Source organism: Lepidochelys kempii, chromosome 2, assembly GCF_965140285.1.
Source record: "Lepidochelys kempii isolate rLepKem1 chromosome 2, rLepKem1.hap1, whole genome shotgun sequence".
Lineage (NCBI taxonomy): Eukaryota > Metazoa > Chordata > Testudines > Cheloniidae > Lepidochelys > Lepidochelys kempii.
Window position 1 is genome coordinate 252,224,933 of NC_136381.1, and position 14,500 is coordinate 252,239,432.

The window sequence follows — 14,500 nt, forward strand, 5'->3', positions numbered from 1 at the left end:
TGTTTAATTCAAAAAGTTAAGATGTAGTTTGGTCTTATTTAGTAAGCAAGTAGTAACAGTAAGATGTAGAGGTCTTATTGCTAATGGAGGTGACGCTGCAATGGGGTAAATCGAACGTAGGAAAGGATGTCAGCATATTGTTGAAAAGTTTACAATCAAAGGGTCAGCCCACAAGCAGAAAATAAGCTACGTCTGCAGTGAAACCAAATTTCAGATGGTAAAAAGTATTTAAACACTATCTAAAAAAGCCAAGTTATGGCTGACTGATCATCTGGAAATACTTTGCTTTTTAAGTGAATTTGTTTGTAAGTGGCGACAATTTGGCAGCCTCAGAAACTGAAGTCCTAAATTTATCCACAAAATAGGTGCAGCATGCAGCGTTCAAACAATCTTCCCCATATTGCCCAGCTAATACATCTGACCTGTAACCCAGAGGGATCATCTCTTGTGAGGACAGCATAATCCATTCCCCATCCCCAACTGGAATATGGCAATAGTATGAAAAAAGGTTATCACTAGAATTTTGGATTAACATTTTTTTTTGTTTTAATGGCTTCTATAAGACAGGTGCCATTTTTACATAATCACTTTCCTGACTAGAATAAGTACAATTATTTATCTCTTACGACCAACGGGTACCAAATTAGGGCCAATCTCAGAATGATTTTTTGATGGTTTGGTTTGAAATAAGCCTTTAAAAACCCACACCTTTTCAATTTCCACTTAGGATTTTTTGTGTGTTCAGGACCTCCAGTTCAACTGGGCATCCTGCTGTGACAATTCCCTCACCCAGTGGCCAACCTTAGTTATCTTCCTTTTGTCTAATTTAAATGCAGGTTTCATTGATGGTACTCACGGAAAACCCAAGGTGAGCATAAAAAATAATGAAAACTCAGCTAGGGCAGTCATCACTAATACAACAGTTTTCAAACTAAAATGGTAGTCACTATACTTCCCCATGCCATTAAAATTGTTGATGAGGTATAAAAGGCAAGAGGAATTTTTCTAGATTTCTTCTGGCAAAGGAACAAAACACCCCTTTTTAAGGTCCTAAGCAAGCAAACTCAACTACTTAGCATATTAGTGCAGCACTCCACATCCAAGCAGTATCTACATTTTAATATTTTTTCCTCCATAGCATCCGAGATCCAGCTTTTTCTCTGCCCTCTGCTTGTCCAGGACTTCACATCATCTTGCTTCTTGACCATTAAAACCTCCTCCTTTCCAGCTTTACAAATACTATCTTGATCCCCTTATAATCAAATATTGCTACAGAGACCATTTTCCTGAATTATAGCTCCGATTACGTACCACTCTCTCCATTTTCCCACTCACAGGCATGGTCTACTCTACACAGTTTTTATACTAATATAACATGTCAGTTGGGTGTGATTTTTTACCAATAGTTCTACAGGTACAGCCCGTAGCATGGGCACGTTATACTAGTAAAAAGGTACCTTATACCAGTACAGCTTATTCCGTACAAAAAGGGGAATAGGTTATACTGGTACAACCATGCCCATCATGGGGGAGTTATACCACTTTAACTATATCGGTATAGTTAAAGCAATAAAACCAACTTTTGTGTGTAGATAAGCCCTATGGCTCTTTGGGGCTTAACTTCATCCTACTTATTTCTTATAATGGTATGTATTCTGCCATCAACCTTTACTTCAGCCTGGTCTACACTAGAAAAGGGGCAACTACACTGACAAATCCTCTCCTACTGTAGATGCAGCTCTAATAAGCAAAAAAAGGTGCTTTTGACAGTATAGTTTATACTGAGCAAAATAAATTATACCATTTGAAAAGTGCTTTTGTGGTATAACAATCTATACCAGGGCTTTTCCCGGCATAGAAGTGCCCCCCCCCCCAAAAAAAACAAACAAAAAAAAAATCACATCCATAATTAATATTACTATTCCAGCAAGAGTTTCTACTGAAGACCTTTCCCTCCATTCTACCAACACTACCAGCCTTTATTATCCATTAGTCCCTTTATCACTCATCAGTGTCCTCTAAATATCTTTGCACTTTCTCCCATGCCATCCCTTATCCATGAGAGGAACTCCTTGTAAAGAGCCACAAAGCTACATTATCCTCTTTCAAATCTCTCATTAAAGTTGCCTCTGCTATGATTCTTACCAAAGACTCAACAATGGCTAGACACTGCTTAATACAAGAATCATGACTGTCACACTTTTTATCTTGAGCCTCCCATGTCTGTCCGTCATAGTCTCTCGTTGTCTCATGTATTTAGACCATAAGCACTTCGGGGAAAAGGGACCATTCTTTCATTTTTGTACTTTGCCTAGCATAATACAAATTAATCTACAGACCAAAAGTGAGAGTTACAAATTACCATGGTACTATCAAAATTTGACTCAATACTTTGAAATGTATTATTACAAGAGCCCAATAAGAGGGTTACAAGTATTTCTGTACTCAAGAACGGAGTCATGATAGAAAGAAATTTAGGAACCCCTTGTGAACAGCATTCATTTCTAACATTTATGGTTTGCAAGATATTAAACATTAAAGTGGTTTTTGATTCATTGCATGACCAGTGTTATTTGGAGAACAGCAAGTCACAATCAAGTATAAATTTTTCATTTCTGAAGCTACAAATAAAAAGGAAAAAAATACTAGAATATCAGGAACTCACAATACAACCAAAAGTAAACTTTTTTGTTTAGCATAACTAATTAGTACATACTGTAAGAGATCATTCAAGGTAGTGTAAGACTGACAGCCAAACATTTTCCACAACTCTCGGACAGCAGCAGGAAGAAATCAGGCACAAAAAATAAACCCCAGTCTGACAGGAAACCACAAGACTTGCTGCAAAAGTGGCTCCTACCAGCCCACATGCATGCCTGAAGCTCTCCTACAGTAGGTAGTGAGTCAACAAAATGACTCTCTCCTTCTTCCCACCTCACCACCCTGGATAATATCAGGTACTTGATGCAAGGCTGAAAGATACTCACTGAGGGCATCGGCACTCTACATTAATTTTCACAGGTGGCACAGGAAGAAAACAAGAACATTTGTGGGCTAAAACATACCAGGATTTCCCAATTGAAGGGTAGACTTAAAAGGACATCAGTGAAAAAAGTGGTCCATTGTTTGACTCTGTATTGCTACAACAAAAGAAACCCTGCTATCAAAGAAAGAAGTCAGTGCAAAATTGCACACACACTGGCTGAAAGTCAGCATTTTGTTAGACAAGTTTGGCCTCCCTCTGGAATTGGCCAACATCAATTCCTTAACACGCACTAAGGTTTCTTAACATAGTAGCTGACAGGTTTCAGAGTAACAGCCGTGTTAGTCTGTATTCGCAAAAAGAAAAGGAGTACTTGTGGCACCTTAGAGACTAACCAATTTATTTGAGCATAAGCTTTCGTGAGCTACAGCTCACGCTCAAATAAATTGGTTAGTCTCTAAGGTGCCACAAGTACTCCTTTTCTTTTTAACAAAGTAGGCTCACTTTGCTGGCAATATTTTTTCTTGCATTAAATTTTCCTATTACATGGGAGCACTGTCGCATGTGTTTGACAGTCATATTTCCATAATTTGGTAGATTGATTATTTTCTGATTCTGAGTGTTGTATGGCAGGTAATGTTTACACGTATTATCCTGCTTAAAAGGGACACAAAATCATAAGGATTTTCTGAGGACAAGCTTCCACAGAGCAAGGAGATCTCATTTTTCTTTCCATATCTACTAGCTCCTTTTTAAAAAAAACTTCAGTAAAATACATAAGGCCTTGTGTACTAGGCTAAAATTAAAAATTGCTCTTTAAAGACCCCATTACGGTGGTAGATGAATCAGTTTGGATTGAATGGTAGATCAATCAGCTTTGGCTAAAACCTCTCATCCAAGCAAAACATTTGACCACACCATTCTCCCTCACTCTCACACACAATACCAGACAGAAAAAGACTGCAAGCCTCCAACAGTAAGAAAGTTGTATGTTTTCAATATGGGATAAAAATCAATCATTTTTTATTTCAACTGGACTTCTTAAATTTAAATGAAATACATTGTTTCAAATAAACCTAATTAAAATTAAATTTGAAACTACGACAATCTACCTTAAGGTCTAAATTTACTAAAATCATTTAAATTAATTTAAAAAATAGTAACCGTACATGTTTGCTGCCCAGTTTAAAGAAAGTCAGACCACTAAACTGGTGGAAGTCACTAAGCACCTGGAACCAACACTGGTTGAAGTGCTAAACCAGTTTTTGACAGTAGTAGTTCTTCTGCAGATGCAGACACTATGTTTTCATTTAGGTTGAATCAACTGTTCATTTCAATTAGAGTTAAGAAACCAACTGGGAGGTGAAAAAGCAGGAAACCTTGTTTTCCTCTCCAACCTATGAATAAAAATTAGGTGTGAAAGGATGAGTTTTACTAGTTCTAAAATCTTGAAGAAAATGTTGACCTAGAAACAAGCAGTTCAATTCACTAACTACAAGATAATACTTTGTTTAATATATCAGTTAGTTTTAAACATGTTTTAATAAATTTGATAAATCTTTTTTTCTTACATACCCTGCACATTTCAGCTAGTTTTATTTAATAAACAATTTTAAAATGCTGCTTTTGTGTATTTTAATTAAATTTTAAATTTCCATCCAAATAGACCTTGACAAATCATAAGTAAAAAAAAATCACCTAGTAAATAAGAAACATTTTCTAACATAATAAAAATGTAAAAATTAAGCATCTGAATAAAATGTAAGTTAAGCTATACAACTGCTTAAATAAATGTGTGTAGCTATAAAAGATCTTCTTGGTTAGCAGAAAAAAGCACCAAATTTAATGCAGATGCTACATTCAATTGCAATTGAATGTTTTAATCCTTACCAACCAATTAGAATCAACCCTTCTTTAGGAAAATAACTAAAAAGTACAAATGCTAAACTAATTTAAAACCATGATTTAAATCATTTTCATTTAAATCAATCCACCCTGTATGTTTCATTTCATTTCAATGCTTCTCATTACTGCTGGTCAAAGTACAAGAATTTGATACCATATAACATCCCATTATTTCATTAAATCAAAAAACCTTGTAAATTTCCCCCTTGTCCAAAAATCGTAAGTAAAAGTCAGGAGAAAAATTATATCCTACAGTATGATCCAATGTTCAGTAGGCAAGAAGTATTTTCTTAATTGCTTCTATGTTTAGTTAACTGCTTCCTCAACGGGTATTTTAACAAACTAACCAAGCTGGCACTGTTTCTGGCAGGAAGTTTTTGTTAACCTGGAGAGAAAGCTGAAAAACTCAATTATTGTACGATCTTTCCAGGCTAATTCAATATGACCTTGCATCAGCTATTTTGACAACTGCTAGAGTCTAACCAGTGCTGCTACTTTTTCAAAATCTGGAACCTGTTTTCAGATCATGTAGAACTTCAGTGTCTAGTCTTTGTGAGACAAGGGCTGTTAAAACTGTTTAGCTGTTTCTTCTCCCATCTCAGCTTATCAGAATTACATGAATATATTTTTCTTTAAGTTCCATTCTCTTTTACCTGGCAGGGCTTAGAAAAATTGTTGTGAATTAGCAGTTTTTCCAAACACTGGTCCTAGATCAATGATCAGCAAGAGAGCAGTGCATAATCCCTGACAATGTACCATTATTAATATTCTTTGCTAGTTATTTGCCATAAACAATGTCTTCTGTAGCAAATCATTAAGTCGATTGATAACAGATCTCTAAGACTTTAAAAAACAAAACAAAAAAACAGAAAAGAATGTCAATAAATATCACATGCAGAACTGTGCATAATTTAACATAGCTTTATTTTGTCAAATGACTATTACATAAAATTATGGTTTGTATGAACTAAAGAGACAAAAATATCTGCAGTACACTCATTCAGGGCCAAATTGTGCAATCCTTATGCTTGTGTGAGCACTTACTCATTAAGATACTCCCTCTGAAGTCATTGGCACTTTATGAATACTAATCAGAATGGTATGACTTTCAAAGGACAGCTTTCTAAAGGTATGAAAAGAGTTGGTTTTAGCCATGAAAATTTGAAAACTATCTGCCACTAGCCCCTCAAAGTGGTAATGCCTTATTAGTCCTGGCCTCAGGTCACTGTAATTTTCAAAACCCTAACTTCTGTAGGCCCTTGTCAATATAGTTTCAATATAGCCAAAATGGAACACACACAGTAGTGGCAAACTGTCAGACAGCATGACAAAGTAGCATGCATCTTATGTACACAACAATATCCAGGACTCAGCCCATCTGACTGCACAAAAAACAAATCTCTCTCTAGGTTTTGCCTTTTATTGTCAAGAGAAATTAAGTTACAGTGAAGTGAGACAAACAATTTTAACTGGACCTGTGCAGGGTTCAGGAGAATTTGTAGTACACCTCTGAATTGTGCAATGGCTAACAACATACAAAGATGAAGGGAAGGATGCTAGAGTGCTAGTGGAAGAAATTATGTTCTCTCTCTCATAGGTCCAACCCTTCTCTATCCAAAGAGCTCCGACTCTCATCCAAACCCAACCTGTCTACTATAACCTCTTCCTCCAGAGTTTCCTTGAGACATCACCTCCCTTACAGTCCACATAAAATACACTTGGCTAAAGTTATCTGCCTCACCAGTTCTGACCATTTGATACTCCCTCTTTGCACCCCTTCACTGGCTCCCCATTTCTTCCCCACATCAAGTTTCAACTTTTATCTTTACTTTCAAAGTCACAGCAACCAACATTGTCCTTTATTGTCTACCCAGCTAATATCACCATCCTTGATGCCACAACCTATTCATTTCTCCCACAACCATCTCTGTCTAATTATTGTATCACCCCCAACACAGGAAGTGGCCACCCTATTCTAGATCACCTCTCCTCATTCCTTAAACTCAATTCTGCGATGGGAACAAGAATTGAATCTACAACATTAATGCATATTTTTTTTAAAACTGACCAACTAAGATGTGCACATACCTAAGTTGAGTAACCATATATCATTGTTGAGTTCCTTGTTTTTCCTCACCACATCCTCTGGCCTACAGTTTACTACTGTGAAATATGTTTAAAATTACATCGTAAACTCTTCAGAAAGGGACTATGTGTTTTTATTTGTACATTAAAGCATCTAGCAGTTTGGAATATTGAATAATATATTTAACAATCCCCCTAACCAGGGGTTCACCTCTACTAGCTACATTGAGATAGTCTTTATGTGCACTTTTGTCTACACTAGAATATTACATCAGGAGAACTATTTCAACGAGCAACACTTTTTTTTTTTTTAAAGTAATACATAGTCTATATTGTAAGCTCACAGGGACAAGGACCACATCTTCCCAACCTCTGTTCATTGCTGAACACAATGCTGACGCTGAACAAACATTTTTTTGAACCACACTTAGCACAATGGGGTCCCGGTCCATGACTAGGGCTCCTAGGCACTACAGTAAGACAAATAATAATATACCTGTAGCTTCAAACAACATTTCGATCAACTCCAGCTCCCTGATCTTGACTGTCATGGACACGTTTTCACACAAAAGGATGCCCATGAAGCTTGTGAGAGTTTTTAAATACATCTAAAGACGACATATTTTTCCTTTCCACAAAATATCAAGTGTTTTTACAGTGTGAATTTTAAAAACCTCAGTAACAGAACCCAAGTTTTCAGAGTTCACTTTCACATAACAAATGCACTAGTTTCTTTCATCTAGTCACCTCAAGTAGATTTAAAAAAAAAAAACATCCAAAACAATATTTGACACCATTAAAACTTGACACCCTCAAAGGTATTTACAATCATGTATACTTGTACTAGTGTTGCTCGCATTCTGATCCTACCCCAAAATCCTCCCCACTTTTTCAATTTTTAACAATTAAACATTGACAATCATTTTCTTTTAAGGGCTTATCTTCACTAGGAACTTTAATTATGTTTACATCCTTTTTAACAATTGGTCAACATGATGTTACCTGACTTATCTGTGTAACAAGGATAAGTCATGTTCAGCACTATGACAGTTACTTGTGAGTAAATCTTGCTCCCAACTGGGTTTGCTCATAATTAGTGCTAATGATAATCATAACTTGCCATTGTTTCTGCCAAAGAGGCAGCATCCTATCAGCTAACCCAACTGTAAAAAAAAAGTATTTAAATACAAGTACATTTCTTAATGAAACTGATTCCCAAGAGCTACAGAGCAGGGAAAAGTTGAATACGTTTTTTACATTATACTTTTCTGAAGAACTGATTAGATGTGACCCAGCATATCTTTAACTCTTAAAAAATTGCATTTTGTAGATATGCAAAATATTGCTTGAGACATTTAGAATAGGACAAGATAAACCAATAGGCTATTTTAATTTTATAGACTCATACAACTCAAGGAAGAATGGCCAAGTGGTAAGAGTTCTGGAGTTGAAATCTTGGCTGTGTCACACATTTTCTATGTGACTATGAGCAAGTTAATTAATCTGCCTGTGCTTCAGTTCTCCATTTGTATAATAGGGATAACTACCTCACAAGGTGGTTTTTAGGATAAGTTATTACTGGGGAAGTGGTCACATACGAATGCCACTGGAATAAAAGCCTCTGAATAAAAATATGAGATGAAAATGGATGAAAATGGGGGCAGGGATAGCTCAGTGGTTTGAGCATTGGCCTGCTAAACCCAGGGTTGTGAGTTCAATCCTTGTGGGGGCCATTTGGGATCTGGGGCAAAAATTGGGGATTGGTCCTGCTTTGAGCAGGGGTTGGACTAGATGATCTCCTGAGGTCCCTTCCAACCCTGGTATTCTATGATTCTATGACCCATTAGGTCCCATCTAGTCCAGAGCTTGGTAAATCTGCTGTGCCAATGAGATTTACTGCTCTTTCCTGGCAAGAGAGTGCTAAAAACACAAACTATAGAAACTTTCATTTTGTAAAAGTGTGCAGCCCTTACGAATGGAAAAAGATCTTTCTAAACGTGAAGCAGTGAGGCCTTCAGGAGGCTTCCCACACCAGCCCCTTGGCTGCTGCCCACAATTTTCCCAGGCATCAGAAGAGCAACTGAGGGGCCTGGTCAGTTATTCGAAGCCTGAGGAGCAGCCGCGAAACTGACCAGAACCGAGTCAATTTCACTCCCCAGCGCTTCTGATTGGGGAAACGACAGGAGACACCCCACAGGGAAGGGGTAGATAAGCCCCATCGACGCCACCTGCAGGCCCCCTTCAGCGCCGTAAGCCCCCAGCCCCCGCGGCCAGAGCTCTCGTCGGCTCCCCTGCAGTCCCCCTAGGCCGCTGGCCTCCACCATAACTCCTAGCGCCCCTGCTGCCCACGCCCTCTCGCCAGGCAGTCGCACCGCAGGTCTCAGCTACCTGCTCCTCCCAAGGCAGCAGCCATGGCGCCTCCTCCTGCCCGGGCGGCGGCCGCTCCTGGCGGTGCCTCCCGCAGCTGCAATGAGGGCTCGGAGTGGGGGAAAGGCCTCGGACGCAAGCCCCGCTCGGCGCCCGGCTGCAGGGGGCGAGGGTACTCCGCCCTCCCGCCGCCTGCTCTGTACCACCAGCCGCAAGAGAACAACAAACTAACACAACATGGCGGCCGCCACTGACGGCTGGGGGTCGCGGCCGCAGCGCATCATGGGATAGTGGAGGGCCAACCCTTCCCTCTGAGAGAGGAAGGCGAAGAAAGGCCACTGGTTGGCTGGCTGAGGAAGACCGCGCCGAGGCTATCACGATGGGCGCATGCGCCGCACTTGCCTCGGCCGGAAATACAAAAACAGACTGACTGAGACGCAAAGCGCATGCGCCAAAAGTGACGGCGCCGATCTTGGTGACGTACGCCGCAGTCTACTGGACAGGCGTGTATCTGCGGCTGGGGATGCTGGAGGCAAAGCTGCGGGCTTCAGTGCGCATGCGCAAAGGGCTGCTCGCTGTGGGCTGGAGGAGAGCTGCTTTAGGGTGCGTGGTGGGCCAAAGGCGTCCTTCCTTGGGGCGTGCGCACTGGCTTCGCTGGAGTGGAGTGGTGCGGCGCGGCGGTGCGCGGCGCTGCTCAGAGTGGAGGCAAACCTAGACCCTAGCAGGTGCAGGGCCTAGGACAGGCACACCTGCGCTGCCTGATAGAGAGCAGGGAATGCTGCAAGCTGGGCTGGCAAGATGCTGCACCCACCTGCCCAGGCAACCGATGGGCCCTGGTGGCACGTCAGGGATCCTGTGCAGAAATCCGACCAGGGAATCATAGCAATGTAGGGCTGCAAGCAATGTGCCCTCTCATTTTTGACAGGCCGTGTGTGCAAAAAATTGCTTCAGTGCAAATTGTGCTTCTGTGCAAATTTTTGTGTGCGCGGTGTTTCACTGTGTGCACGGGGTTTAGGATCTGTGTGCACGCGCACAGCTTAGAGGGAACAGTGGCTGCACGGGACCTCGAGAGATCAGCTCTCACCCCCTGTGCTGAGGCAGGACTAAATCAAGATCATCCCTGACAGATGTTTGTCCAGCCTGGTCTTAAAAGTCTTCAGTGGTGGAGATTACACAAGCTCCCTTGGAAGCTTGTTCCAGTGCTTAACTATCCTTATAATTAGAAACTTTTTCCTAATAGCTAACCTGCCTAAATGTCACTTGCTGCAGATTACTTCTTGTCCTACCTTCAGTGGACATGGAGAACAAATGATCACCATCCTCTTTATAACAGCCCTTGTCATTTAAAGACTATTATTAGTTCCCCTTCAGTCTTGTTTTCTCAAGACTAAACTTGCTCAGTTTTTTTGGCTTTCCTCATAAGTCAGGTTTTCTAAACCTTTTATCATTTTTGTTGTTTTTTGGACTTGCTCCAGTTTATCCATATCTTTTCTGAAGTGTGTAACCCAGTATTGGACACGGTACTCCAAACTGAGGCCTGACCGGTGCCAAGTAGAGTGCCTGCACTGAGATTTGAAAACAGATTTTGTGTCTGAGCTGATAATTTTATAATGCTTCCACAAATCTTTTCTAGCAGCTGTGCTAGTACTTAGAAATGGAAAAGACCAACTAGGTCAGGGGTTCTCAAAATGGGGGTCAGGACCCCTCAGGGGGTTGTGAGGTTATTACATGGGGTGTCGCGAGCTGTCTGCCTCCAGCATTTATAATGATGTTAAATATATTAAAAAGTGTTTTTAATGTATAAGGGGGGTTGCACTCAGAGGCTTGCTATGTGAAAGGGGTCACCAGTACAAAAGTCTGAGAACCCCTGAACTAGATCATGCATCCCCCCTGCCTAGGGCTCAGATTGGGTGAAAAAAAGGTGGCAGTACTCCTGTAAGCTCCACCCACAAAATAAATCCCACCCATTAAGTCACCAAAATGAGATGCTATTTACACAGTAGATTGTGCAGATGGGCTTCTGGAGTTTAGCTCCTTCACTCTGGCGCTTGAATATGCCTATGGGCCCAGCCAGAATTCTTGGGCTCAGCTCCCTAGCTGGAGGGGGAAAAAAGTTGTATTTCCCAAATGCCACCCACTGGTGACACCAAAGAGGGGTCACTTATGTTGGTCACTACAGGGTTTCTGACTAAGCTGCCACTGAGATGAATGGACAGTTCACACCTCTGAGAGCTACTGTGCAAGTCTCATCTCTGCATCAGTTACACTGAGGGCAAGTCTACACTAAAAGGCTGTAGCACCTTAGTAAAGACACTGCAATGCCAATGGGAAAGCTTCTCCTGGCAATTTAATTAATCCACTTCTGCAAGAGGCAGTAGCTATGTCAACGAGAGAAACTCTCCCATCAACATAGACTGTGTTGTCTACACTGGGGATTAGGTCGGTGCAACTCTTATTTAGGATGAATCAGGAGTGTGGATTTTTCACACCCCTGAGCAATGTAGTTATGCCAATGTAAATTTGTAAGTTCAATCTCGTTTTTGAGATTTTCATCTCAATCATAATGATTAGAGACTGACTTTTTGTCTCTTTCCAAGGACACACCCAGACTTGCAGCCAAAAATTCACTGCATTTTAACACACAGTCCTTCTGCAGGAACTGCTTGCTGGTACTTTAACGCAATCCTTCAGATTGAATTGTATGGAGTCAGAAGGTAAAATCCTGGCCCCACTGAAATCAATGGCAAAACTCCTATTGACTTCAATGGGGTCGGTACATCTTGGTGTCAACCTTCTTTTTGTGTAGATGCTTTGCAACACAAAAGGAAACTCATTGAAGTTTCCCTCCAAACAAGAAAGTGAATTAAACCTGCCTACTCTCCTTAAGGAAAGGTTTTATGATTGCATCAGTGACCCCTAATGAAAAGCTATTACAAGATGCAAGTCTGCTCATGCTTCTAATAATTTTTGCAGGCTTTCTCTGAACCTCTTCTATTTCTGAGATGGAAAATTGTGTTCAGTGAAAACAGTATTCAAAGTGAGGACATAGCATCAATGTATAAATTGGCATTTATAGTATTTTCATGATTGTTTTCAGTCTTTTTCTACCAGTTTGATTGCTTTTAATGAACAGCACTGTATATTAAATGTTTTCATTGAGTTATACTACACCAGACATATAGAGGGCTAAACAAACATTTATATTAAACTGATATCACACTTGGGTCTAAGTTTTTCATCCTGCTTTGGTCACTTGACACTATTCTGATGGCACAAAGAGGCCATCTCTTGAAGGTTTCTGAACCCCAGTTGCACTAGTGCATGCATCCCACAAGTGGGACAGTGCATAGGCAACAAAAACAAAAGACAAAAGTCAATCTGTGGCAATGGGGCATTATGGCTCATCAATGAGAGATTTGTATCATTGGTTCTTGAGATCATTTCAGAACATAAGGTAGAGCATCATCTTTTTGCTGATGATATGCAAAGGAAGATTAAGAATCCTGGTAACACTATTAAGCATGACCTTTTTTGTGGAAAGCCATGTGTCAGCTATTCTACAATGGTGTTTTCCAGTTGCATATTTTGTGCAGGCTCCTCCCCTATTTACCTTGTGACAACTTTGCAAAAGTAATGCATGCCCTCATACTACAAGGTTTAATTACCATCATTCCCACTGCCTCTGGCTTTTGGCGGCACACTTGTATCATTCACAACTTGGTCAGAATGCAGCAACATGTTTGCTGATTGTTTTGAACAGCCATTATCCTACGATATTCACCCTGTGCTCTTTACATTGACCTCAAGTTTGTGCTGTTGATTTTTAAAGCTTTTGATGATTCAGGCCATGATGATCTCTCAGATCTTTGTCTTGAGCCTTGTCCAGACAGGTGCCTGAATCTCCTCCTGACTTATGATTTTTACTGTGCCTTAGCATAGAATTTGCATTTAATAAAACTGTGGCTGCAGGCGCTGCTCTACTAGTACCATTCTCTTTCCTTGAGACTTTCCCTTAAGTGAGGTTGTGGTCCTTCATCTTTGATATCAAGCTACTGTAAATGCTCTTTATTTTTCATCAGGACTCTCCAGGCTCAAAGTCCTTAAGACTTTCTTCTGAATTACCATGATTCTTTCAGACGCATCTCCTGGATTGCCTGAACCTTGACTGCCTCTGCCCCGTTTCCTTTGCTTTTTCCTTATCTAGTGCTGATCTCATAGATTCATAGATTATAAAGGCCAAGAAGGGACCACTGTGGTAATCTAGTTTTACCTCCTGTATAACACAGGCCACAGAACTTCCCTGAATTAATTAATTCCTGTTTGAATCAGAGCATATTTTTTTAAGAAAAATATCCAATCCCCTCTCCATCCCTCCTTATCACTGCTGGTGGAAGGAGTTTTTTCCTCCATGTCTGTCATTATCCAACACAGCTTCCCTGTATCTATGGAACTCACTGACTCTCCAGCACATTTCGTCTCTATCTTTTTTCTCTTTCCTACTGTACATCTCTCAGTTTTTCTCTCTACCTCTGCTGTTATTTAGGATTGTAGTTGTAGTACTTACATTGTATGAAGACCCTGAGCTTCAGTTTCCCCATTTGTAAAATGGGGTTAAAGATACTTCTCAACACAGTTTGAGATCTATAGATGAAAACCAGTATAGAAGAGCGAATTCTTAAATATCACTGAGAGTTTAATGAAAATCATGTGTTGTCGCCATGGCTTCTAGAGTTTTTAGCTGACCGTGACCTGGGAATATGGCAGATCATCTTTTAGGTGGATTAATCATAAGCTATGGAAAATTATGTGGCCTAGTGGACAGAGCACTGGACTGGGAATCTGGGTTCTACTCTTGGCTCTCCCACTGGCCTGCTGGGTGACCTTTGGCAAGTTACTTTGCCTCTCTGTGCCTCAGTTTCCCATTTTGTAAAATGGGGATAATCATACTGACCTCTTTTTGTAAAGAAATTTAGACCTAGTGATGAAGAGTGCTATGTAAGAGCTAGGGAGGTAGTAAAGTCACTACCCCAACAATAACCTTTATTGTTTTTCTGGTGGCATAGTTTTGGGGTTAAGGGTTTTCTCTAAGAGATCTGTCTAAGGTGATTAGTAGACTGTTTTGGAGCAGTCACGTTATTTTTTCCTTCCCTTTTTGTTCAA

The 14,500-nt window shown here is 40.4% G+C and overlaps 1 protein-coding gene across 5 annotated transcripts in view; it reads right to left on the reverse strand.

Annotated features, from left to right (window-relative positions):
- RBM33 (RNA binding motif protein 33) overlaps positions 1-9,480 on the reverse strand; it is a 146,279-nt gene extending 136,799 nt beyond the window's left edge. For 3 of the 5 annotated variants that reach the window (XR_012157626.1, XM_073334565.1, XM_073334564.1), the window contains exon 1: positions 1,115-1,893. Coding sequence is in view for 4 of the 5 variants with exons in the window: in XM_073334565.1 (XP_073190666.1) it covers positions 1,115-1,208 (94 nt within the window). In the remaining variant the exon portion in view is untranslated. Of the gene's footprint in view, positions 1-1,114; positions 1,894-9,361 lie in introns of those variants that run through there. The other 2 variants (XM_073334566.2, XM_073334568.1) reach the window with 2 other exon arrangements.
- Positions 9,481-14,500: the final 5,020 nt, after the last annotated feature.